The 26,525-nt window shown below is 40.5% G+C and overlaps 1 protein-coding gene across 7 annotated transcripts in view; it reads right to left on the bottom strand.

Annotated features, from left to right (window-relative positions):
* ELAVL4 (ELAV like RNA binding protein 4) overlaps positions 1–26,525 on the bottom strand; it is a 106,570-nt gene that overhangs the window by 30,342 nt on the left and 49,703 nt on the right. For all 7 annotated transcript variants that reach the window (XM_030573453.1, XM_030573449.1, XM_030573448.1 and 4 more), the window contains exon 2: positions 22,235–22,475. In XM_030573453.1, the coding sequence (XP_030429313.1) occupies positions 22,235–22,475 (241 nt within the window). The remainder of the gene's footprint in view (positions 1–22,234; positions 22,476–26,525) is intronic.

A 26,525-nucleotide genomic window follows, 5' to 3' on the forward strand; every position in this document is an offset into this window, starting at 1 on the left:
TATCTCCTGAAAGAATACAGGCCATAGGAAATAGTCCAGTACTACTGATGCAATAACTCTGCTTCACTTTGAAAGTGACTTATAAGTGTTCACGTATCTCAGGTGTTACAGAAGGCAGGTTGGGCCCAAGCAGAGTAAATCCCAACCAACCTTCTCTGTGGTACAGTTACAATTTGAGAGTGCTGCCTATTGCTGCTTAAAATGGAGATGCCAGTAACAAAAATCTTAAGCTAGAAAGAGGAGTCTTATAGGTCAGGAATACCTGGGATTCCCAAGTAAAACAAGGATGCTGCTCCCTACTCTCCCCTCCCCCAAAAGTCACTAATTGTCTAGGAACATAATAAAAATCAGGAAAATAAAACTTAAGGGGAAGCTCATAAGTTTCATGGTTTAAGACTGCATCTAGCTGGAAGCTTCAGTAAGGCACCAATGTTTAAAACACAAACACACTGACATAAAATACTGCTCAGAAAGGACGGTATCCCTCAGAAAATACTTCCCTAAGGGCACTGAAGCCCTGCAATCAGAATGGCAAAGGCTGCACTCTCCCATAGGAAATCTCACAGAAAGTGAATTTCTAGCACTACCTAAACTCTAGTAATGCCAGAGGGAATCTGATAAAAGCTCATCTGCGCAGGAGAAGAAGCGGGGTGGGGACACTGGTCCAAAACTGTGAAACGAACTCTCACAGGAACTAAGGACCGTCGCAAACCTCAAGACCTCTCCTTCAGAGAGCAAGGAACACGCCTTCTCTAATATCATGCACAAACTGCTGTGTGTTTAAAAACAAAACCCTACCAAACAAAAAAGACACGACACACGTCCCAACCGTTCCCCCATGGCACATATTTTAGCCCAATTGTTTAATGCACTGCTGAAAGGTGTTCAGATAGTATGAGGATGAGGGAGGTACAAGAAGCTGTACAAAAATAGATAGAAAAAGACAGACAGACCAGATAGTAAAAAGACTTGTTCAAAAACTCAAAAGATATCCTCTAATCCTACATGAAACAAATGTTTAAGACTCACCATGTCAAAACCATCTCATGAGTTTTAGAGCCTCTAGTCTGGAGGGAATAACTAGGTCTCGAATATGGTGGCCCTAGATGAAGAGCTAAAGGAAAAAGACCATCCATTCAGAGCTGCACTAGGCTATAAAACCTGGCTTTCACAAACTACAAGGAGATTACAATAACGTCTGCTTTGTCAGCCTTCATATTTTTGACGCAATGTTTTAATGTAGGATAATAGCTTTTAGTGGCTTGAATGGCAGAGGTATTGGGCCCTGGAAGTGCCCAGTGAATTCAACTGGAAATTGAATATGCTCCATGCCTCTGAAACTCGGGCCATAGCTTTATACTGCACAAGGCTTTTCACCCTGAGGCATCAAAGAACACCTATGAAATGAAGCAAACTAACATATAAAATGGGCCTGACATTCAAGAGCACTCACTGCTGACCAGTTTTGGAAATCTCACCTAGTACGTATAGGGAGCACACAATTGAAACAGGGGTGCCGGAATGGGGGTGTGCGGAGAATAGCAGGGGGGTTGGGGCAAGATCTCGGTAGGAAGAGGTTGTTGTGGAAGCAGGGCCTCAGGGAAAAGGGGCAGTGCTGGAGGCAGGGTCACAGTTCGGGCACTGGTACCCCCCGCCACTTTTAGGGTCCTTCTGCAGCTCCTGAACTGAAATACAAACAACTTCGAGAATGAAGTGCAGTGACCAAGACACAATACAATCATTCAAAAGAGGAAATGAAGACCAGGGTGTCCAAATGGAAGTGTAAGGGAAGATTACTCCAGTTGGAATTTGATCAGGATACCAATTACAACATCCCCTTTTGCAGAAAGCGTCCCACGGTCTTTTAACGACATCAAGTATTTGGGATTTCTATTTTACATCTCATCTGAAATAAGTATGGTGCTGTAAGAATGGAGATGACTGTCTGTGATTACTGCACTAGTTAAGACTTGGAATATGCTGAACGCAGAGCTCAAAGAACAGACATGTCGGTTGGAAGCAGTTGCAGCCAAGTTGCTTGGAGACTGAATCGATCTATTTCTAGGTTACCTATAGGTTCCCACTATCTTAAGTGTCACAAAATTTTTGGTGCATTAATCCTTAAAAACACACTTGTGAGGTAGATAAGTACTATAATCCCCATTTCACAGATGGAGAACTAATCCCTGGTCTACACTTGAGGGGGGTGGGGGGAAAGGGGGATTGATCTAAGTTACGCAACTTCAGCTACGTGAATAATGTAGCTGAAGGTCCATATACTTAGATCGACTTACCGTGGTGTCTTCACTGTGTTGCCGCTCCACTGTCGACTCTGCTTGCACGTTTTGCGGCACTGTACTACAAGAGAGAGCTTGGAGGTCGATTTATCGCGTCTAGACTAGATACAATAAATCGATCCCTGCTGGATCAATCACTGCCTGCTGATCTGGTGAGTAGTGTAGACATACCCAAGACAAAGAGATTCTATGACTTGCCCAAAGTCAGGGAACTGAACTCACATCTTCCAAGTGTCAGGCCAACACCCAAACCATTGCGCCAACTCTCCTCTGCTTGAGAATGAAGTTGGGTTAATTCAGTTAAGCTATGTTGGTTTTCAATTTTTGACTGACAAGTTGACGTTTTCAATGGGAAAAAAACCCATTTTTCTGACCAGTTGTAATCTGAGGTCAGTGTGTTTTATTTACACTACTGCCTCCTTACATCTCGCTGGCAGGTTAAAGGACTTTAAAAGTGAGTGTAAAATTTCCCTTTTACCCTGCCACAGCAGTATAAATGAGCATCTAACCCAGTGTAGTTAAATTAAAAGGCACAACTGAGAGATTGAATTTTGGAAGTCTTAACCTTTAAATTCCTTCTCATAACAATGTCCTCGAATCTGGAGGCAGAACTGCTGTACTGTGAAAGAAATTAACACTAACAAAAACAGGATACACCCAATTTAATATTTGTGCTCCCCAGAATCATTTAAACAGTTTTATTTTGGTGATTCCCCCCCCCCCTCGCACACAGAGTGTGTCCCACCTGATCTGAGTCAATAATTAAAATCTATGATACACTAAAAAACTCCTCATAGGAGGTGGTTATGTATGGGCTACAAAAGGACTATACTTATGAGAGAATTTGGAGTTCATTTCTTGAGCAAATATACGGATCCCCCCGACCCCGTGCACTTTGTATTTAGCTCTCTCTACCTCCCCTCCCTATCTCCTTGTAAGAAGTATAGAGTCCTCTGGACTGGTGGAGTTTGTGTTCTGGAAAGAACAGTTTTTCCAAGAACAGAATTGAGCTACAGATGTCCACAAAAATCCACTGAACCGGAGTAATGCACAATTGGGACAGAAATCCCCATGAGTTATTACTTCTGTCCACAGCAGTGAATCCGACAGAAGAAAAGCCAAAGACAAGGAGATACAAATTAGTAACGTAGGCAGAAATAAAGTAAGATTCAGCATGGAAAGATGCAAACTAAAACACTGGGGGAAAATACTCATTCTCTCTCTCTCGCACACACACGAGGAGATAAAATGGGAAGCAATAATGCTAAGAGAGGCCTATAATGTGGGCAAAGCACAAACCAAATTACACGTGTTTGCAACAAAAAGTAGCTGCCCTCCTACTCCACCTTAAAGGGGGCTGCATAAACAAATGCATCACATCTTAGAGAAAGGAGGTGACAGCTCCCTCTCTCTACAGCTTTGGCCCAGCTAGACTTAGAATAGTGCACTAATTTTGGGACATGAGAAAAATACTGACAAACTGGAGGCAGATTTCAGAAAACAGCAATGGATCTGACCAGGGATTTGAGAATGACTTATGAGACAAGACAAAAAGAGTTAAATCTTTAAGTATTAAAATACGCTGTAGATATGTTGAGCAGTGAGTGACTAAAAGGAGGCATAACAGCCTGCAAATATTTGAAGTATGTAAAACGAAGGAGGGAGAGGAACCATTAGTGAGATATCTGTAGGTGTAACTGCAGGAAACGGGATGAAATTAAGAAAGGCAAAAAAAAAAAAAAAAAAGAAAAAAAGAAAAAAAAAAGGGTAAATTTCAAGAGAAAATCTTCCTGACAGCAATAACTGTTAGGCTATGGAACAGTCTCCCAAAGCAAGTGGTGCAAGCTTCATCACAGGGGATATGGCCTCCTCTGGATTCCTAAAACTCAACATTGAATGTGGAATTCATCAAACAACTTTAGCTTGTTAAGGTGAAACGCAACTGAATCCTCAGTTGTGAACACATCACTGTACCAATCAAGATGGAATGAAAACTGGAGACAGCACACAGAAGCAGATTTGATTTTGAACTTTCATTGGCCATATTCTGCGTAAGTAACTAATAAGATTAGTGTTTATAATTTACAGATGCATGGACTGCACAGTATAGGGGAAATTTTTTCAAAGCCTTTTACGACAAGAAGGGACTTAGAGCACTTGGGAGCCCAAATCCCATTTGCTAATGGGACTTAGGGCTTGTCTACATGTTGAGATAATGCTTACTATGCGATCTGATTTCTAAAGAGCACTAACAGGTTCCTCATTAATTGGTCTGCATGGATTCTGCAGGTTCACACTGCATATTCCCTACTGTGCTTTTAATACAGTGTTGTTGAAACAGTACTACATTAAAGCGCACTAGGGAACCTTTAGTGTGCATCAGCAGGGTCTACATGGGCCGATCAATGCACAACTCCTCCCACAATGGTAAGCATTACCACCATGTTGAGAAGACTTTAGACTCCTAAGTCACATCAGGCTTTCTTGACAATTTTATCCAGAGTCAAAGTTTGCAAAAACCCAACTACTCTAGTGATTAAATTATATGTGCACTATTTTATACAAGAGAAAAGAAAAAGGCATAGGGGTAACTAAACCAGGTGAGTGACACAAGTCCAATCACTGCAGATGTCCCTAATCACTGATCAAAGAATTGTCTTGGCAGAGCTCAGCAGAAACACTGTCTTGATAAAACATTCTGCCTGGTCTACAGAAGAGGGATTTTTGCTGGAAGGCCAAGAATGCATTCTGTCATGCAAGGAGAACAGGTAAGAAGAATCACCAGAAGAGAGGTAGCCATCTCAGAGCAGGAGGTATTTTATGTTGTGGTGGTGGCAGGGACACTTGCATCCAGAAGCACATAAAAGTACTGGAAAAAGAAGAAAATATTCTTTTACAAAGACAAGATTGCCACACAGTATGAAACAAAATATTCTAGTAGCCATATCTAAAATCTGTTTGGCTGCTAATTAAAAAGCCTAGTGCTTTTGTCATTAAATTATTGCATTCAGCTACATTTATGCAATGCTCCCTGTACTCAAACATCCTGCGTCAAACAACAACGGAAACGAGAAAAAGGAAAACAATCCAACACTGAGAAATTTCAGAGTAATTCTGAGCAATGACTCAGAATACCTATTCTGTTTCACAAACAGCCCACTAATTAAACTCTCTTATGAGCTCTATTAACCAGTTTTTCCAATGCACAGAGGAAAAATCATTTATTATAGACCGGAATACAAAATTTAATATTAACAACACAATCTGTATCTGCAGTATTTTAATCTGATCAACCTAAACATAAATACAAGCTGTAAACTGACATCTAAGAAGGTTCATCTGCAGTAGCTAGATTTATGTGGATTACTTTACATAGCATCTGGCAAGACACTGAAAGGTGATGCCGACTTTATCATATGTGCATATTCCAAAATATGGTTATCTATAAAATCTCACCATCCATAAAAGGGTAGACTACAATGAGCCTTAATTTACAAATACAATGCCCTGTCTAAGCTTTAGAAACAGCAGTACATTTTCAATCTTCATGAACTGTGAAAGAAAAGGGACAACTGGGGTTCTTCAAGTATTTATAATACTCTTTAATACAGGGGTTTTCAGGACAAATTTTTTGGTGGCCTCAGAGTGCAGCCACCAACTATTGCTGGTGGCCACTCTCACACTTTTTCCTAAAATACTTAACTTGCTTTAGGAAAAACAAATAGAAACGCACATATGCCTGTTTAAATCACTGTAATTTATTTATTGCTAGCTTGTAAGTCTGCTGTGAAAAGTGATATTAACAAGCATACAAGTATGCTTTTCACAGCAGACTTACTCAGCTCTGTCAAGCATGGGGACAAGTTAAGCTCTGGAGGGGGGTGAGGTGAGGGGGAGGCAGTGGGAGCTAGGGGTAATCAGGGTTGGAGGGGGGCTGGAGCCTGAAGCCCTGTGGCCGGAGCCTGCCGCCCTGCTGTCCCGTCACCTCAGGGCTGCTGAAGCTCAAAGCCTGAACTCCACTGCCCCTGGGAAGGTAGGGAACTCATCGGCTGCCTGGTTCTCCAACATTGTGCCCCAGGTATCTCCCCAGGGGGAGCAGGCCCAAACCACCGCTGGCAGCCCCAGCAAACCAACATCAAGGCAGTGCATCCAGGAGTAACAGGAAGGGGCCCGCTACTTTGCCTGCCCCTGTGCCCGTAACAGCCCAGGAGGCCGTGGCCGCGGCCGCAAGTAAAGCCCCTGGTGGCTGCATATGGCCACATTGGCCACATTTGAGAAACGCTGCAACATACTGAGTAATGGAGGAAAAAGGAAACATGCTAAAGCAGGGAAACATTGCCAGCTCATTGTCCACATGTACTAAAACTAACTAGGTCTATCACTGAAATTTATGGATAATTTCCGTGGAAAGTCACCCACTTCTCATTAATTCTACCTCTGTCTAACATGCAGGATTCAAAGTGATACTTTCAGCAAGTTTACTAAAAACCTCTTCAAAGAAGAAACTTTGCCTAATAGCACCAGCAACAACAAAATTCCCATCTCCTTCTCCTTAGACTCAGAATAACAGATTTGTTACCTTCAACTGTGGTCATTTGCTACAGGTACCACAATTAGAGTATTCAATTGAAGACATACCCAATGGCTAGCACTGTTCCCTTTCACAATGTTAACTTAAAATAAGTTATCCTGTTTAATTTGTGTTTTATTTTCCTACTTTGGGTCCCAATTCAGCAAGGTACTTACACAGCATTATGATTCCAATCTACCAGGAAGCAAAAAGGCAAACAATCTGTGTGAGTCAAGCCCTATATATAAAGCTTCCAGTCTACCCAATTCTTTTTAGAAAGAGAGGATTCAGGGATAGAAAGAAGTTTAAAAAGGTAGAAATATGTGGAAAAGAATAAATGGAAGTGAGGAGGCAGGTGCATGTAGGATTGGAGAAAAAAGGACTAGGAATAAAAGAATTACCAGGGAATAATTTCCCCTTGGCATATGTCCCTCTTCTTCCGTTGTGCAATAGGGACAGTGAGGATAGCCAAAAAATGTAACAAATAGTACCCGGAGGAGGGCTTGCCTTGCTTACAACCCCAGGATATGGTTAGCTCCAGCTGATGGCACTTTATACATTTGCGGAGACAACACAGACACTTTCTATGCCTGGGAAGTAGGTGCATCAGCCCTCTCAACTTAGGAAACCATGACCCCTCCAGTAGAGTGACAACTGACCATCTGGGGTGCTGGCACTCAGTTTGCTTGTAGGAGTAGGATGCAGCTCTTCTGCCACCCATTTTCGTGGCAGCCTCAAAACAGACAAACTGGCAAACTTTTCCAAACTCTTGTGACCACACATGTGAATGCCCGTAATAATGAGAGCACTCAATTCTATCCCCCCATCTGGTGGCTGTTTCCAGGCTGAAACAGCCACCTGAGGAGACAGTAGTTTGAAAGGGACTTCCAGGGGGTCAAATGGGAGACCCAGGACCGTTAACAAAAAAATAAATCAATCAGTGACTGATCCCACGAAAGGTGAAGTGTGTTCAGTACTTGTTCAGACCAAGATGCACTTGTGAAGGAGCAGGGATACCCATGTCTGACTAAGAAGATGGTCTGAAACGTGAGCACGATAATGTGCTCTCTCTCTGATCCTGTGATGATAAAGTCTCCTGGGCTGAAATGGATCCCAAGAGACTGGCATCTGTGGCTAGAGAAATCAGGAAATGGTGGAGAAGTAAAGAGAGATCCACTGTGATGGGGTTAAGTGGGAGCACTAAGTAATCAGGGGTGACAGGCTGTTGGTGAGAGAGAAAGATCCTCATAGGTAACATATACAGTGGTACCTGGGCAAAAGGAAGGCATATCGGGGCTTAAGATGGAGACAGGTTCAGAGAATCAGATCTACAATGGCTGCAAAGTAGCCTAAAAGATGAAGAATCATCTCTGTCTGGCGCGAAGGAGGGAGCCAGGACTTGAGACAGAATCCAATAGAGTCTGAAGCCTGTTCTGAGATGAGGGCCACAGCCATTCTGGAATCCAGGCTGATTTAAAGGTGCAGAAGGGTCTGAGAGAGAAGCGGATGGGACTTGTCCTGAAAGATTATGAAACCATGGGATGCCAGGTATTGCAGTACCCTGTTCCATGATCATTCTACCACAGGAGCACAGAGCACCTGAATCAGGATGTCACTGAGATAGGGTGCAGATGCTTCCATCAGAGCCATCAAGATCTTCAGGTGGTGATCAGAGAGGGTGAAGCAGAGAAAGCGCCAGTGGACTGGATGGTTGGAATCATAGAAGGTAGGCATGACAAAATTGAGCAAAGGAAGTCGGCCTTCTAGAGAGTGAAGAAAATGGACCCAGGTGGTTAGAGATCTGCAGGTTTAGGAGATGGAATAAGAGGCGGGGCAGAAGTTCCTCCTCTTCACAGGTTTGTGCACAAGGAAATAACAGGATTAAAATCTAACCCTTCTTTATCTGGACAGAGAAAAAGGGCAAATGCTCCCCTTGTCCAGAAAGTCCAGAGTTTCACAGCTCGGGGCTTAGGCTTCTGACATTTCCCAGCACCAAAGAGCTGGAAGAAAGCATTTAGACCTGGGAAGATGTTAATGCAGTGACAGTGGAACTGTCTCTTGTGTAGGCATCCTGAGAGAAACCTTGTTGAAGTGCTGAAGCCAGCCTCTCTTTGTAGAGAAGATGGAAATGGGGCTGGCTTGATCTGGTCAGGCTCAAACAGAGTAATGCTGTCATCCTTGAAGAGGAGACAATTTGAGGGATGGGGGCATCAGAGGGCCCATTCTGAAGAGACAGGCTATTTGCAGGTGCTGGGCTGCCAAGAAATCTGTGGGGCACAGAGAAGAAACCTGGGGATATATACTATCACAGGCAACAGATACCAGCTTGAGGAGACCATCAGGGAGCTGGGAACTCTCAGAGGCCCAGACAGAAAGAAGTCTGGTAGCGCTTCCCATGGCTGTAGAGAAAGTGTGTCAGCGCTTCAGGGAGATGTGTGGAGGAGAGGCGGCTGTGATGTTGGCAGAAAGGAAAGTTGCGTGGGACGTGGGAGCATTTCAGTATCAGTCACGCTGTTTTTGTGCCGCTGGTTGTGCAAGCTGCTTGGGATAAGCACCAGGGACAGAGGCAGGGGTGCAATTAAGCTGAGCCAGTTGCTGGGATGGATGGAGGATAGGTCTCTAGCATGGCAGACAGTGCCCCCACTGCAGCAAGAGGAGGATGAGTGCTGGGCAATGTAGCCTTGGTGCCTCAAAAGGTGGCAGATTTCTTGGTGCGCTGTCTATTGCTGCCCCTCTCGCATGAACCCAAGTCTCATTGGGAAGCAGAGGATTCAAAAGAGAGATTGGAGCTCCACTGCTTTTCTGGAATCTTTTCTGTCACTTTCCCTCTCTCAGTCCTTATCTTTCTATCCTCAGCTCTGGGCCTAGAAGGGAAGAAAAGAAGAAGGGTTAGGGAGAGGAAAAAATACCAGAAAGAAGATGGAAGACTGGGGACATGATAGATTCTTTGCCTTCTTCTTTCCTGATAGGTGGAGCCACATAATTCTTCATGTCCTATTTGTAGGATGAAAAAGCGGGCCATAAGACACAGATTTATTTCATTCAGTAGATACAACAGAAAATCCCTTAAAAGTAACATTAGATCCACAGAACATGATTTCAGAGGCACAGATCTGTACTTAGTTGTTGACCTACACTATTATTGCCAATCCTTACTAATTAGAGATGATGGGCAGGTGGAATTATTTAGTCAAAACAAACAATTATTACATAAAGAATAAGGTACACAACCATTATAGGTATTTAAAACTCTTCAAAACAATGTCAGTTTGAACCTGGCAAAGTTAATTAGGAAGGTCTTTCACAGCACAAGTCTCAGGCTTTCCTATTCCACCCCCACCCCACACACACACTTTCCCCACATCTCTTTTCAAATTTAAAGCCATGGCTTTTTTCCTGTAGTCAACAAATCAAAATTCTTTTGTTCGCCTGTGTAGAATATGCATAAGACTACTGCAGTGAGGCGATAAAGAAAATGACGGATGCAAATGTGACCGTTTTTCCTCTGTATTCAGAAGAGACATCAAGCCACACCAAATACGTTTTAGAAATTCAGCACTGTGATGCTGATTGCTATTTTTCCCCCCTCAAAGCTAATGAATATACTTCAGATACTTAACACAAATGTTTATTTAGATAATCAATATTTGGAGATTTTCTTGGATATGCAGCAGTGAGGCTAGGTTTATCTATGCTCAAGGACAGAATGCACTTGGGGAAACACAGATATAAAAGTGAAATAAACAGGGCACCAAATTAAGAACAACATATCTGAAAAAGAAGGTTGCTAGTATCAGTCAGTATCACATATTTAGAGGTTTAAAAATAATGCTGTTTTTAGATATAATGGATAATCCAAATTGTATCTCCACTATAAATATGTTAAGTATTTTTTGTAACATTTTAATAATTTTGACATACTACTTCAGCATTTCTGACTCAGGAATTACTCCCAGAACCAAGATGTTTTGGTACAAAAATCAGAGCATGTTCTGTACTCCATTTGATCCACTGTAATAATTTTCCTTGTTCAGTCCTAACAAATAATATTTTATACTTCAAACCTAGCCTTTTGTCCATCTGGGCACATCGGAGTTTTAGCTGAAGCTTGCCTGCACTCTTTTTGATCACTGTTTCATTCACTGCATTTCAACTGCTGACACAAAAACCCAAAACTAACATTTATAGAAATAGCCACAGCAACAAGACTAACCTACCAGTCACCTCATCAAAATTGAGCTAATTCACTTAATTCAGGATTTGTTTCCGGATAAACGGACTCTGGCAGAGTACTCACTCTGCTCGCCACAATAATGAAGTTCTTCTATTTCAGCAAATACTAATCAACCCAGAGTCCTATGTTTTCAACAAAGCCACATACAGAAAAATTAAATGTTACATTTTTCAACAGAATTGCAATCTGGCCTATTTGGGAGGAACTAAATCTGACTTTTAAAAAATAGAAACAAAAAACCCAACCAAACCATCATTCTAGGATTGTTAGCTAATTATATAATCACTTCCCACGGTGGTGGCACAAAGTTTCTTCTCTTTTCAAAGACCACTAGGTTTTAGCAATATTGTGACCTATACTGAGGGGCACTGGAACACAGTCATTGCCATACTGAATCAGATTAGTGGTCTGTCCAATCCAGTATCCTGTCTCTAAACAGTGGCCAGAATCAGATGCTTCAGAAAAAGGTGGGGAAAAAACCAAAACCAAAACCAAACCCATACCCATAATGGATGAAAATGGAATAACCTTAATGGAGTTTCCTTTGTAAATCCTGTCAATAGCTGGTTTATGCAATGAAGCATGAGAGTTTATATCTTTCTAAACAATTTTTAAAATCTTATCTAACGTAATCCCTATGTAATATAATCCCATCTACCTAATGTACTTAAAACAGGCCATATACTGCTGGAAATGGTAATCTCAAAAGGGAAGACTTCTTTTTTAAATGTAACCACTGTTTTAGTGATACAAAGTCTGAAAAATAGTTTCTATGCAAATTAGGGTTTCAGTTGTTTAGGATCAGATAAATATAACTGATTGTGAAGCACAGTACTGAAATATCTGCATTTAGCTCACGTATCTTTGTTCTTCCAGGATTAAACATTTGAGACAGTCTTTTTTCCAAGCGTTCTAGAGAAAATTTAAATAAAAAGCCCAAGATTACAAGCTCTGTGCTTGCATAACTTTCAGTCAATAAGTTACTCCTGGGAGAATTCTGCATCAAAAAATTAAAAATTCTGCATATTTTATTTGTCAAAGTAACACAAAACATGCTGGTTTCAATTATTTAGGTACGTTATTTCAAAACACCTGTCAGTAAGTATGTCTAACAATACAGGCAACAAAAGAGATCCCCCCAGGAGTAAAATTAAAGAAACCCCCTCTGACAACTCAGTTCCTTTTTCTGCTATGCTTTTGTAAGGCACCTCAGTCTGGGTGTGTCACACATGCCAGTTGGGCACATTTGGGGGGAAAAGTCTGCCTCTCCAGTCTTTTAGTCAATTTGTGTGTTTTCACACTGCACCCCTGTCATAAACAGATAAGTAAGAGTTAATAGACCAAAAGTACTTCATATCTCTTTTGCCTGTAAAGGGTTAACAAGATCAGTGAGCCTGTCTGTCACCTGACCAGAGGACCAATCAGGGGACAGGATACTTTCAAATTTTGAGGGAGGGAAGTTTGTGTGTGTGCTGTTAGTTTTTGGTGGTTGTTCTCTCTGGGTTCTGAGAGTGACCAGATGTGCAACTAGGTTTCTCTCCAATCTCCCTGATACAGGTTCTTATAGATTCAAAATAGTAAGTACCAGGTGATAAGGCGAGTTAGGCTTATGTTTGTTTTCTTTATCTGCAAATGTGTATTTGGCTTGGAAGAGTTCAAATGTGCATTTGGCTGGAAGGAGTCCAAATTTGTATTTTGCTTGAAGGATTTTAATTTGTACTTGTATACTTAGGCTCAGAGGGTATTCCCAGTGTCTATAGCTAAAAGACCCTGTACCTATTCCATTTTAAATTTACAAAGATAATGTTTACTGTTTTTTCTTTCTTTCATTAAAAGCTTTTCTTGTTTAAGAACCTGATTGTGTTTTTTTCTGGTGAGAGACCCCAGGGGACGGGGTCTGGATTCACCAGGGAATTGGTGGGGAGAAAGGAGGGAAGGGGGAGAGAAAGGTAAATTTCTCTCCGTGTTAGGATTACTTTCTCTCTCAGGGAGAGTCTGGGAGGGGGATTGAGAAGGAGGGGGGAAGGTGAATTTTCCTCTCTGTTTAAGATACAAGGAGTTTGAATCACAGTGATCTTCCAGGGTAACCCAGGGAGGGGAAGCCTGGGAGAGGCAACGGTGAAGGAAAGGGTTTACTTTCCTTGTGCTAAGATCCGGAGGGTCTGGGTCTTGGGGGTCCCCAGGCAAGGTTTTGAGGGGACCAGAGTGCACCAGGCACTGGAATTCCTGGTTAGTGCCAGCGCTACAGGTTCTAAGCTGGTAATTGAGCTTAGAGGAATTCCTGCTGGTACCCCATCTTTTGGACACTAAGGTTCAGAGTGGGGAAATTATACCATGACAATCCCATAGGGTTACCATATTCCAAGTTCCCAAATAGAGAACACTACTGCGGGAAGGGAAAGTATAAGGTGGTTTTTTTTTGGGGGGGGTACTAGAGGGGTATGTTTGCACTAGGAGGAGGTATTTGAGGGGTGTTTGAGGGGGCTGCATCAGGTTCCCATGGCTCAAACCCCTGCAACCCCTGCCCTGCAGAGCCCCGACACAGGCATCGCTCTGCAAAGCTTTGTTACTGTAACACTGGGCAGAGACCACCAGTATCTGCTGATGGGGGGTGGGGGGGAGTCACAATTTAAAGGTTCATCTGTCCCCATAAAAGTTCATGTCATGCCCTCCACTGCCTCAAGTCTTCCCTCCCCGATAGCAGTGGCCCCTCCCTGCAGCTCACAGCTGTTGCTCCTGCCTCTCCCCACAGGGCATAGCTCACCAGCTGCTGTACACAGAGGAGATCTGGTCACACCACGTAAGCAAGCAAGGCTGACAAACCCGGGAACAGCAGGCACACCTCGAGCCTAGGGAACCAGGCTCTGCAGCACCAGTTCTGCAGGGGAAAATGTAATTCTGCGCAGAACATTAATTCTATGCAAATTCTGTATTGTGCAGTAGTGCAGAATTCTTCCAGGAGTAAAGTACTCCACCTGCAGCTCCTGGAATCAGACCCCAAACAAACAGGAGCAGGAGGAAACACACCAGATTCAGATATCAATATCTGTACGATCTCTTTCTCCATGAATAAGAGAAATATCTTTCTCCATGATAAAGAAGCATATTTTTACCATTTTATATAAATATGTCTAAATAACGGAATGCTTTTGCCACAAAAATCAAGGCTTCAGTATAAAAATACTGAATTTTCCATTAATAAAACAAGAAGCTCCCATTACCTCTTTCTAGCAATATTATTCTAAGTACAGGCTTCACTATGGTATCGTGGTCTATCCGCATGCACTCTATTACCTAAAAGATCTTTCCAGTCATAACTTTAAAATACTATTTTTGGTACTGCTTTATAGGCTTTACATTTTGGGGTGTGGTTTTGTTACCTTCTTCAGAAAGTTCCCTGTTCTCAAGATGCACATTGTGACCACTTGCCAACCTACTCTACCATTCAACAAACCCTCCAATTAAGTTACTTAAAGTATGAACATCTCCAGCTGCAGGTGGGCAGGGTGAAACTGGAAGAACAATGCTTACTAGGAAATGACCTAGTGGAGTCTCCTTATTATCACCTGCTTGTTATAGCTCAGAAACTTCTCCCCTGCAGAAGAATCACCATTATGTAACACTTCTATATCTAGTTTTCCTCCTTTCTACTTCCCAGACTCTCTGTTGCAATTTAACGCCAACTAAAGGCTTCTGCTCTTGTGGCACCAGGACTCCTTATGAAGGCCCTAGCTAGGGCTTTCAGAAGCGATTAGTGATTCTGGGTGCTCAAACTGAAAAACTCGAAGGGGCCCAAGTTTCGGAAAGTGTCAAACACCCCATCAATAAAAAAAAAACAGGCTTTACTAAGACATCACCAGTTGAACACCAAAAAATTGAAGCATCCAAAACTACTAGTCAATAAATAAAATCTAGACCCGCCACTTCAACCACACACTATTTTCCTCTTGTGTTTGCTGGTGAGTCACTAGCAAAACAGATGGCCAGGAAAAAGAAAGAGTCACATCTGCTTGTCTAAGGAGTGATCACCTTAATAGCGCCAGCCTCCTCTTCTTCTTGCCTTAAAGGCCTTTTAATGCATGCTTTAATATCAGGTTACTCATTGTTTTAGTGCAGGGGGTCTCAAACTGGGGGCTGGGGCACTTCAGGGAGTTGGGAGGTTATTACATGGGGGGGGGTCACGAGCTGTCAGCCTCCATCTCAAACCCAGCATTTATAATGGTATTAAATATATTTAAAAGTGTTTTTAATTGATAAGCGGGGTTGCACTCAGAGGCTTGCTATATGAAAGGGGTCACCAGTACAAAAGTTTGAGAACTACTGTTTTAGTGTCTATGGGAAAGAACCTGGAAGGCAGCAGCATTGCTTGCAACAAAGCTTACTCGGTACCCTACAATGACACAGTACACACAACACACAATTGGACATTGCTTCCAATTTCCTCATGTAGATAAATTTGGGGCAATTTGATCAGAGCCTTTTGCTTCTTTCCTCCCCTCCATGTTATGGAAGGCGAGACAAGGAGAGGGGAGATTTTAAGGCCCATAATTTCTAGCTAGGATAGTAGAAGATACACCCAGTAACCAGACTCTAACCTTATGCAGATTAGAGCCTACTTCAGTGCTTTCACTCAGTGGCTGGTACATTCTCTCTTTTCATTTAAGCCATCAAGAGGTCAGTGGTTGAGACTCTTCCTGAATTGAAATTTTACAGCAACACTCGATAGATCCCAGTCTCTACCTCTGGTGCATATTAATAAACTGATATCAAATGACATGTGGCAACCTTTATGCTTCATTCACAGAGTTGGGTACAAATTAAAAAAAACTGGCGGCGGAGTGGGGTGGGAATGAACTTCCCGCACTGGAATATTCCTGATTGGACATCTGATTTCAAGATATAAACCAGGAATATTCAATCTGTCATATGCTGCATGTTTCCCACACAGCAATCCTGTGACACACATTTACTCTGTAATATGTCTGGATCATTACGAGATTTTACCAAAACAAAACCTGCACCTTGAAAATCACTTTTGAAATTTCTCTACAGATTAACAACAAATAAATCTATATATACCAGAAATACAGTTTACCCCCCCCCCCAAAAAAAAAAAAGAAAAGAAAAAAAAGAAACTGCTTTGGCCCAAAATTCAGCTTCAGATTTGGCATTGTGGGGATAGGCCAATTGTACATGTACAGAAGATTCTAAACAAGTGTTTGGTTTTTTTCCCTCTTAAATAACAAGCATTATGTGAGTCACCAGTAATAACCAATTTGGGTTGCCTCAAATAAGACTTTTCTTAGGGATGCTACATTGTTTGAAGAAAGGTCCAGTCTATGTTAGTATCTGGGCCATCTTCTTTCATATACTTGTCTTCCTTTTTTCCCTTCTTTCTTTATCCTTCCGCACTCTAAGGTGCATGCATATGGCATCCACGAGCTTCCATAGTTTATTTTGGTCTGATGCTCGTTTGGTACAGCCTTCTGAGTGTCACGCTGATAGATTTTGCTTCTTTCTCTCTTGTGCTACATAATGTTTCTGTGGGTCACTCTCATTTTCTCTTTCCAGTTGGTGTTCCTTTTCTCTTTCATGGAAGTCACATTGGTGGCATCCTTCTACAATGTCCTAAATGTTTATCATCGTCTTTTTTCTGTGTTTGATGGTTTAAACTGGTGTGCTCCACTTAGTTTTAAACTGTTTCCGATAGACTGAAAATCTTCTGCTGACATTCACTTTGGAATGAGTTGATTTTATCAATTGCTGTTGTGTATTTCCACGAGTTTGCTTTACAAAGCAGGATAGTCACAATGCCTGTGTTAAATGTTCATACTTTTGTATCAGTGCAGATCATGCTATTTTTCCAAATCTTTTCAAGTTTATGAAAATTGTTTGCTGCTTTTGATATTTGTTGCTTACCATCTAGCATAGCGTCACTATCATAGAACATCTTGGTCCCTAAATGTATAGAATGACTTACTTCTTTCAGTGTTTCTCCATCTATCCCAATGGTTGCTTTTGGAATGTTGATAGTCATATAGTTCATCCTTCCCCTCTTGATGAACAAACTAATTTGTTTTGCTATGTCTGTCAAAAGCTGGGTCTTTTCTTCCATTAAGCAATGTGTTGAACTGAGCAGAATAATGTCATCAGCAAAAACAAGGTAATCCAATTTCCCCATTATCATATGTCCATAAAATTCCTCTGTTGCCTTCTGTGGTTATTTTCCTCATGATGCAGTCAATGACCAGTGCAAACAGTGGGGGCATAATACACCCTTGTTTTAGCCCAGTTGTCACTGCAAATCATTGGCTGATGTTATCATCTCTGACCACACATTCGGCATCATACAGGTCTTGGATGATTCTAGTTATTTTTGTTGGTATTCCATAATAAGCCCTTATTTTCCATAGACTGCCTCATATATACTAGCCTTCTGGAAAGTTATACAATTTATTAAAAGAGTTGTTTGCCACTCTGCACACTGTTCTATTTATAACAGCGACAGTATTGGCTACATAATCTGAACGGTCTAAAATCTGCTTGTGTTCCCTTCTAAGCTGGCAATCTATTTCATATACTGCTGCTTCAAAATGTTTGTGCTATTTAGTTTCCCCACTCAAGTCCTTTCTTTTTCATTTTTGGAGAGCAGCTGATTAAACCTGAACCACCGGATTGTTGGACGAAATATGCTGTAGCTATGAAATGGTACAGCAGGGACCAGTTTTACTGTTAATTTAAAATGCTAGAATTAATTAGGTAGTGCAAATGAAGAATTTAATAAGCACACTTTATAACCACAAGTTCTGCTTTTATTAAAACTCCCTGCCAAATGATGGCAAATATCTTCGGTCTTTCTGTATTTCCCTGTCTCATTTCCTTACATTCTCCAGTTGAACTTCTCCCCCATAATTAAAATGTATGCCTGAGTTATATCTCCACTTTAAAATCATTAGTATCTTTTTAAAAAGCTACTGTATATTCTGCCTGTTTAGAAAAGCTACCAAACAAAACTGAAGTTCACAATTTTGGTTTTGAATACCAAATTAAAGGCTGTCTTGGAACCTGTCATTCCTGTTATAATTGAGTTCAGCGTACTACCAAATTATCATTTTTTTCAGTAATAAAGGCATATGCTTGTTTAAACACGTGTCTTTCCTAAGCAAGTGGTAACATCATGAATTAGTTTTCTTAAAAATCTTACGACTGTTCCAGAAGACCTGTATGAAGACTGAACAGATTATTATTGTTGTTGTTGTTCATATACAGTAACTTTAATCCCTATTAAAATAATGGCATAACAATCCTGAATATAAATTCTCTCAAGGGGATCTTGTACGTTTAACAGACTTTGTTTAGCTCTGAACTCCTTGTAAAAAATATTTCGGGAATCTAAATATTATCTGACTAAATTCTGTGCATTTCCTTAAGGTGGGGAACACTAGATCTTTTGCCCAGTTAAATGTTCACCCTCCTATTTGAGATTTTTCTAATATGATTTTGCTAGTCTAACAATTTTAGATCACATTTGAAATATGCCCTTTTATTTTTGTGAAAGCACTTGTTTAAAAATCCCTTAACCGCAACTTTAATTCAAACTTTGCTTTTACTTTAAATTCAACGTTATATTTTACCAGCAAGGAGAAAGCGATTTATTGTACAGTATATGAAAGAGGTCCATATTCTTCACAGAAACTGTGCCAGTGTTCGTTAAAATGACTCACTTATCAGTCCCTACGTTCTATAGTACATCTTGTATATATTTTTATGTTGTTTATTCACTGACAAAACAAAGAACTATCTACCACAAAAGATGGATTTTCTGAACAAAAATATGCAAAAATCCAAAAGCAGATTGAACATGAACTGTTTCAGAGCTTTGCTTAAGTCCACAAGCACGTCAAGAGAATTTACTGTGCACTGTTGTTAATTTTATTCTGCAGTACATGTTCAAAAATTATGCTGCCTGATATTGTTAATAAAGCAGATAATCATTGAAAAGGCAGACATTCTGACAAGCTCTCACTCCTACAAAGAACAAACTTGAAAGATATTTCAGTCTTATTTTTATTCATTTGCATTTCACTACTCAATACATGGGCCAAGGGTTGATCAAATTAACTGGGTCTGTAGTGAGCGTCTGGTCTTGTCTTTTTATTTGTTTATGCTCATCTTGATGAAAATGACAACTGTGTGTGTTGGTGAACCTCTTGGGAGGGACACACTTCTTATCTAGTGCTGTGTACCATGACCAGAGGCCAACACCCATAGTTTAGACATAGTTTGAGGAGTCTTATTTATTTCACATTCTAATCACTGGTACTCCCCAGGCTTCAAGGCTAACGGGCCTGGAAAAAATGTGTCTGAAGTAGGTGGAGGGAAAGAGTAGACTGGTCTTCCAGTCTTCTTGCTGGACACAGGGAGAGAAGACCAGTAGCTAAAACTGCATGTCAGATCCCCACTATTCTATTTGCTCCAAGGACTTTGTGATGTAGGGGAACCAGGTTTAGGTGTGGTGGCAGTTGTTTCCATTGCATAGTGAATTCAAGATGAAGAGAAAATAAAAACTCAGAAGAAACCATTATGGTTTTCTATCAGCATAATCAAAGTGAACAAGGTAATTTTGAAAATAACAGTCTCAAAAAAACAAGTCCATTCCCCAAACTTCAAACCACTGGGACTCTGAAATGGAGAGAAATTATCTGGTGTAAAGATTTGAAACGTGCCTAAGTTATTTGAGATCCTAAGTTCCATTTTCACACTTAGAAGCCTACTGACTTCCCTGAGGCTTTAGCAGCTAAGTGCATAAATCAGTCTGGAGAATGGGATGGAGGCCGTAAATCCCTTAGGCGCTTCTGAAAATTTTACTCCAATCTAATTTTTGGAAAAAACTGGTTGCACACAAATCCTTTCACAAAGAATGATCCAATTTATATTGAAAGAAAATTTCTAGGGGGACAACCACCCAGAAACATATCCAAACCTAGTACACGCACTTTCTTACAGCATCTACTAATGAGACAGAATCCTTGAGGCAGCACGAAACCAAGAGGAAACAGTACACACAGGAAAGAAAGTAAAGACTAAGACAACATCCAGGGTTCTCATCCCACCAATGAAATAACAGATGGCATTTTTCTACTCATCTAAACTCAGGATTTCATTTAGGGAAAAACATCACTAATTCTGAGATGTCTAGAAAGCTAAAAATATGCTGGTAGCTACTGAAAAATAGGATTTTTCATGATCAAAATCCAGACTGGAAGCACGAGACTCTAGTGGCACTTGATTTAAAAGTTATATTTGTTTGTCTACTCATATCTAACACACTTGAAGTTACATGTAATTTTAGTTCCTTAGATTAGAAAGAAAAAACACAATAGTTTTGTAACTAATTGACAGCTGTGCTAGGAAATATCCAGGGAAATATATTCTAGTAGAGTGTGAGGTTGCTGTACCATGCATGCAGCTCTGCTCTTAAGAAAAACACTTGGAACATTCCACAATCTAAATACAGCCCAAGTAAAGGCAACTCACTGCCCTTTTTCTAATCTTCTTCCTCGCACTTCTGTAGCTGTCTTCCAGTCAGGACATTCTGAGGTAGATACATAACGACTAATGTGCAAAAGAGAGTTTTGATTAACTACATTTTTGAGAATGCGATTTGCTCCAGGGCTACTGCCATTTATTATGTGCCTCAGTGTTAAATTTGAGCTTTGTTATACGGGAAAAAGGAATCATTCCACATTTAAAAGCTCTAAGTGGATCACACTAATACTGTCAGGGCAAAGGCTACGTGAGCGCTAGAGCAAAACTATTTGTTTATATCCTCATTGTCAAGATGATTGTCTCTTCTCAAAATGAATACTCTGGTTTTACATCCCACTTTCTACCCACAGCCCTCTATGTGTATGTTGGGGGGAACAAGTCTTTTGGGAACCCTTCCTTTTCCAAGACTGTCAAACCCTTTACTATAGTTAAGGAAATGTGGTAAGAGCATCTGTAGTTTCTTAAGGGTAGATCCTGTGCTGGTTTACTTAGAACATGCACAGGTGTGGCGCTAGCTTGTGCCTGGCTCCAGTACGCTACATAGCAGAAATGGAGTTCAGAAACTTGCAAATGGCTGAATATTACTCACACAGATCCTTGCATAACCAATACCCTGCTACGATCAGGGCATGAGGGAACATGATGTTTCAGTATAGTAGAGATTCTGGCAGTGACTGCAATCTCCACGTATGTATGCTACATCAGAACTATGATACTGGTGATGCACCAAACGGCAGCAGAAATTTCAGCCACTCCCCCTTTAGAGTGGGAATAATAATGCCACATAGCCTTCACAATCAGCCATAAAAGCTGATGGTTCATCCCACTGCCTTTTTAAATACAGGATGTGTTCCAGTGTATGACTATGGCTGCAGTTCTGCAGCAAAGATGGAGAACAGAGCAGGTATTTCCTCACCTGTTCATGTCTCCCCTATGGCTGGAAACGCACATTTCTTTTCTCTTTGATATAGATCTAGACTACGAGGGGTTTATTTCTGAAACTTCTGCAGATAATCCTATCAACAGATTTTACTCCATGAGAAAAAGGGCTAAGACAGGGCAAGAGTATCAGAGAACAAAGCTATAAATAAGACCCAATAATCAAAAAACACAGCACAAGATTTAGACTATCCTTTTTAAAGTTAGGGGAAAAATAAATAAATAAAATAAAGGAGGATAGGGGAAGTAAATGGCTTCAAATGAACTGTGAACCTCTACAAAATGCACCTCTCAATTATGTTTTATAAATACATGATGAATTTTTCAAAAATCTTAGTTATTCTTTTCCTAACTCTTTATGTGGCTTGGAACACAATTGGCTTCTCCTGCAATTTGTATATATCCAGTAGACACCACTGAAGACTGAAGGTTTACCACCTGCAGGAAGTTTACTGGGGTATTGGCAATATTTCCCATTCTGGGGATAAGCAGTTAAGGTAATTATTGTGGCGTCCACTGTATGCACTTATGCACAACTCAACAGATCTATGAATATTTTAAAGACACCAAAGTTGTGTTGCCCAAAGGATTACGTAAAGTAGAAGTGTGTATCTAAGCCAACATCAAAAATATTTAAGAGCATACCTGTAATTTTGTCTCTCACAAGTTTGCAGGATTCTATTTCACCAATGCTTCCAAAGAGACTCCTGAATTCCTCCTGTGTCATATTCTGGGGTAAATAGTTGACTATGAGGTTCGTTTTGCTGTCATCTGTGGCAGCCCCTGTCTGCATGGGGGAAGGACAGTTTCTACTGTTGCTGGAGGGTCCATTGGTCGTATTGGATGTAGGGCCATTCGACACCTGAGGCTCCATGGTGCTAATTATCTAAATAAAAATAAATAAAACAAAAACTGCCTGAAGTTTCACATACAATTGCTATTTTTAAAGATACTTGCACATCAATAAGTAGACAGCTTTCATGGCCAATTCAGACACTTTAACAAAAAAAAAAAAAAAGAAAGAAAAAAAGAAAGAGACATGAGCTTGATTCCTGTGTTACTGTTGTAAAGTAGGTCATGCTAGTCTTTGGCTGTGAGCATATACTAAGAAGCAGTGAAAAAAAAACTCCCTTTTTTGGTTAATGCAAAGCTAATTTCTGTTTTTATCACACAACATTTTCATAAATGTATATTTAAGCATGAATTTAATTATAATTTAAGGTAATAATCATGATTAAAATCACAGTTCCATTAAAGCAGAAGAGGTAAATATAGAGCTCTATACTGAAAAGGTAAAATATATTGCCTATTTAATAACTATATCACAAAGTGCAATGACACCAAATTAAGTGGGAGCATTGCAAATGGTGGTTGTTTGGATCACCTTCGAGTAATAACCCCCGATCACACAAAACACACCTTTTATTGGCTCCAATGATTACTTGCATTCTCCGGTAATATTTTTCACTAGTGGACTAACTCCTCTTTACAGCATCAGGCCCTGAACCTGCAAACTTCATGGATGTGAGTATTCTAGTGTTTGCTGTAATCACAAAGGGCCTTTTGGATTCTACCACAGCTATTACTTTCAAATGGCTCACAGGGTAGGAATACAGATAACAATCAAAACACCTCTCCATCTTGAAATTTAAGGCCACAAAAACAGATTCGAATGGTCTTTTTTTAGTTACAAAGTAAGAGTATAGTCTTGCAAACACTGATGCATCTGAGCTGCCAGTGGGACTAAACACACAACTGAAGTGTACGTACGCATTTGCAGATCAACATCTAATAATACAAGAGCTTTTCATCTGGAAGCTCCATTAACTTCAGTATAATTTTACCAGTGCAATCCCGGGTATTGATGAGGAAAGCCAGGATTTACACTGGTGGATACTACCTTAATAGGGGTAAAGTCTACCAGTGCAAACTGTGTCTTTCTCTGTGTACTCAAGGGGTTGCACTGCTGCAGCTAAGCAGATGGCTGTAATCATGGAAAATATCCAGTGTAGGCAAGGTCTCTGTTTCTGAAAGACAGCATCAGATATTCAGTGATCTAAAGTACTATCAAGCAGGAAAGACTCCCACTAACACAGGGCAAGGAAATTTAAAGATAAAGGAAAAATCCAAGAGAGACTTAAGAGTACTGAGATACCATACAGTTTGAACCCTGTGTCGATCTGATCCTATAATTACAATAATTACCTAAGACTTAATTTTGGTTTCTTTCTTTAAAGTCAGGAAAGTACATATTGTGACAAGATAGATTTAATAATTCCCAACAAAACTTTGGAGAGGGAAAAAAAAAGTATTCTAAACTAGACTGGTACCAGGTGAATTAATGTTTTCTACTTGATTTAAATTAAAGGAAGCACTAGAAATAACCAAACCAAAATGATTGTGAATTTATGTGTTTCAGTATTGCTTCTGATACCTCACCTATGAAATATCCCCTTTGATTATAACTGGACATAAACAGATTTGAATGGCTATTTTTGAAGTATTTGGCACAGCAAGTAACAGCAAACTTTGTTTAACAGTTTTCAACGAATGAAGACCTTTCACTATGGCTAACAAAAAGGCACGGCAAATATATGAAATAGAACTACACCGCTACCCCGATATAACACGGTCGTAGGGAGCCAAATATCCCTACCGCGTTATAAGTAAAATGCCATTATATCGAGGTAGCAGTGGCAGGTCTGCAACGGTGATTTAAAGAGCCCGGGGCTCCAACCGCGGGGAGCCCCAGGTCCTTTAAATCACCAGCGAGATCTGCTGCCGCAGCTCCGGGGTAGCAGTGCCAGGGCTCCAGCAGTGATTTAAAGGTCCCGGGGCTCCCCGCAGCAGCCCCAGGCCCTTTAAATCGCTGGCAGGCTCACTGCCGCAGCCCCAGGGTAGCAGCGGCAGGGCTCCGGCGGTGATTTAAAGAGCTCTGGGCTCTGGCGCTGTGGGGAGCCCGGGCCCTTTAAATCGCCAGCCCAGCCCCGCTGCCGCAGCCCCAGGGTAGCAGTGGCAGGGCTCCAGCGATGACTTAAAGGACCCAGGGCTTCCTGCAGCAGCCGGAGCCCTGGACCCTCTAAAGAGCCGCCTGAGCCCTGCTGCTACCACACTATATGCAAACCTGTGTTATACTGGGTTGCATTATAGCGGGGTAGCAGTGTATTTGGAAAGTAAAATCAGAGCATGTAGGTAGGTGATGGCTTCATAACAATGGCAACTTCTTAAAAACATCAACAGATTCCAGTCAGAACCACTACTGCCAAATCACATGACCAGAAACTGCCTAAATCTTCAGATAGCCACACTGAACATTTCCCCATCCACTGTTCTGGACACTTACCAACCATCAAGTATGTTCCCTACTTCAATCTAGATGATATCTATTTCAGAGGCATATTCACCTATACATGCTATTAAAGGATTTAAAGAGAATATGTTGTACTCCATTCCATTTCTGTACCTCTCTAAGCTTAAATCCAATACTTATTCCAGTCCCAGTAAGGTTTGCTGGTAGTCTACTGTAGAGGTGGTTATCTCTCGCTTTGCTGAACAAATGTATTCTGGGAGTTACAGCTCAATTGAGCATAATTCTTTCATCTATGTTGTATGAACATAACTGCAACAAACTGATTTAAAAAAACACAATCTTGGTTCATACTTTCTACTGAGATGCTGAGCAAACTTAACTCCAAGCCCACAGGAGATGACGGAGCTCTGCAGGACCAGGTCCAATGTTAACATTTTAACTCAGTTTTAAACATCCACAAATATTAGTGACGTAGTCATCCTCTTCTGATAAAATAGGTTTATTTTACATACTCGTTTTAGTTAACATCTATCATTTCTCCATTTTCACTGGTTAATTTCTACACCGTGCCTTCTAACACGGGTTATAATAGATCTGTGCTGTTACAAATGTTTATATCAACCACAAAATTCAAAACCCAATATTTTACCCAATGAATAACTGAAAATTAATAAGATAAATTTAGAGACTGGAAATTCTGAGTAGGTATGGTTAACTAAAGCACTTTATGGATATATAAACCACTGCAATAGATTTAATTTAAAAAATAGGCTGAAATGTCAGATAAATTGTTTTAAGGCTTGATCCTACACTACTGAAGTTAATGGGAATACGACCATTGATTTGAATGAGAACAGGATCATGCTCTCAGAGCAGTGCATTGAGAAGTAAAGGCTGACATTCTATTATTAGTAACACAAGCAGGAGGCATGCTAGTTACTCTTGTTAAATATGTACCCCTTGATCTTTTTTCATCTTGATTTTAAAATCCATACAGGATGATAAAATTCAATGTTAGCTATTCTAGTGGTTAAAAATGTTGTACAAAGTGTTATATTCTTTAAAATTTTATATTCAACACCAAGCAAAATATATAGCTCACTCTTAAGATTTTTAAAATTACAACATAATGGAAATTATAAAGTCTGAGTTTGAACAAATACATTTTCCCTTTAAGATGTTTTCCTCACTGCCAGCATCTCAGCATTCATTACTCTAGCATCTTAGGGCCAGATTTTCTTCTCACTTACTCTGGTTCAACTTCATTAACCGTCAAAGAAATGTCTCCTCATTTTCACCAACGTAAAGGAAAATCGGGCACAAGATTTGCTTTCTGCTGAAATACTGTGAGAGTTTCTAAAAGTAACTTTGCCTTCTTATTCTCTACATGAGAGAACAAGAAGAAAAAAAACCTGATGGGAACTCAAAATATATTACCAGAAACGTTCATAACAAACATCTGAGGCACTGATTTTTCATTAAATAATATAAGACTTTCCTTCATGTGGAAGAGATTTTTGAGGATTTATGTATAAAAGCAGTTACATATCAGAGAAAGCACTGCGAGTTCTTATCAGCATGAATGGATAATGTTTACTTAGGCTATATTCTCTGACAAACCATTTT

The sequence above is a fragment of the Gopherus evgoodei genome, chromosome 8 (assembly GCF_007399415.2).
Source record: "Gopherus evgoodei ecotype Sinaloan lineage chromosome 8, rGopEvg1_v1.p, whole genome shotgun sequence".
NCBI classification, from domain to species: domain Eukaryota; kingdom Metazoa; phylum Chordata; order Testudines; family Testudinidae; genus Gopherus; species Gopherus evgoodei.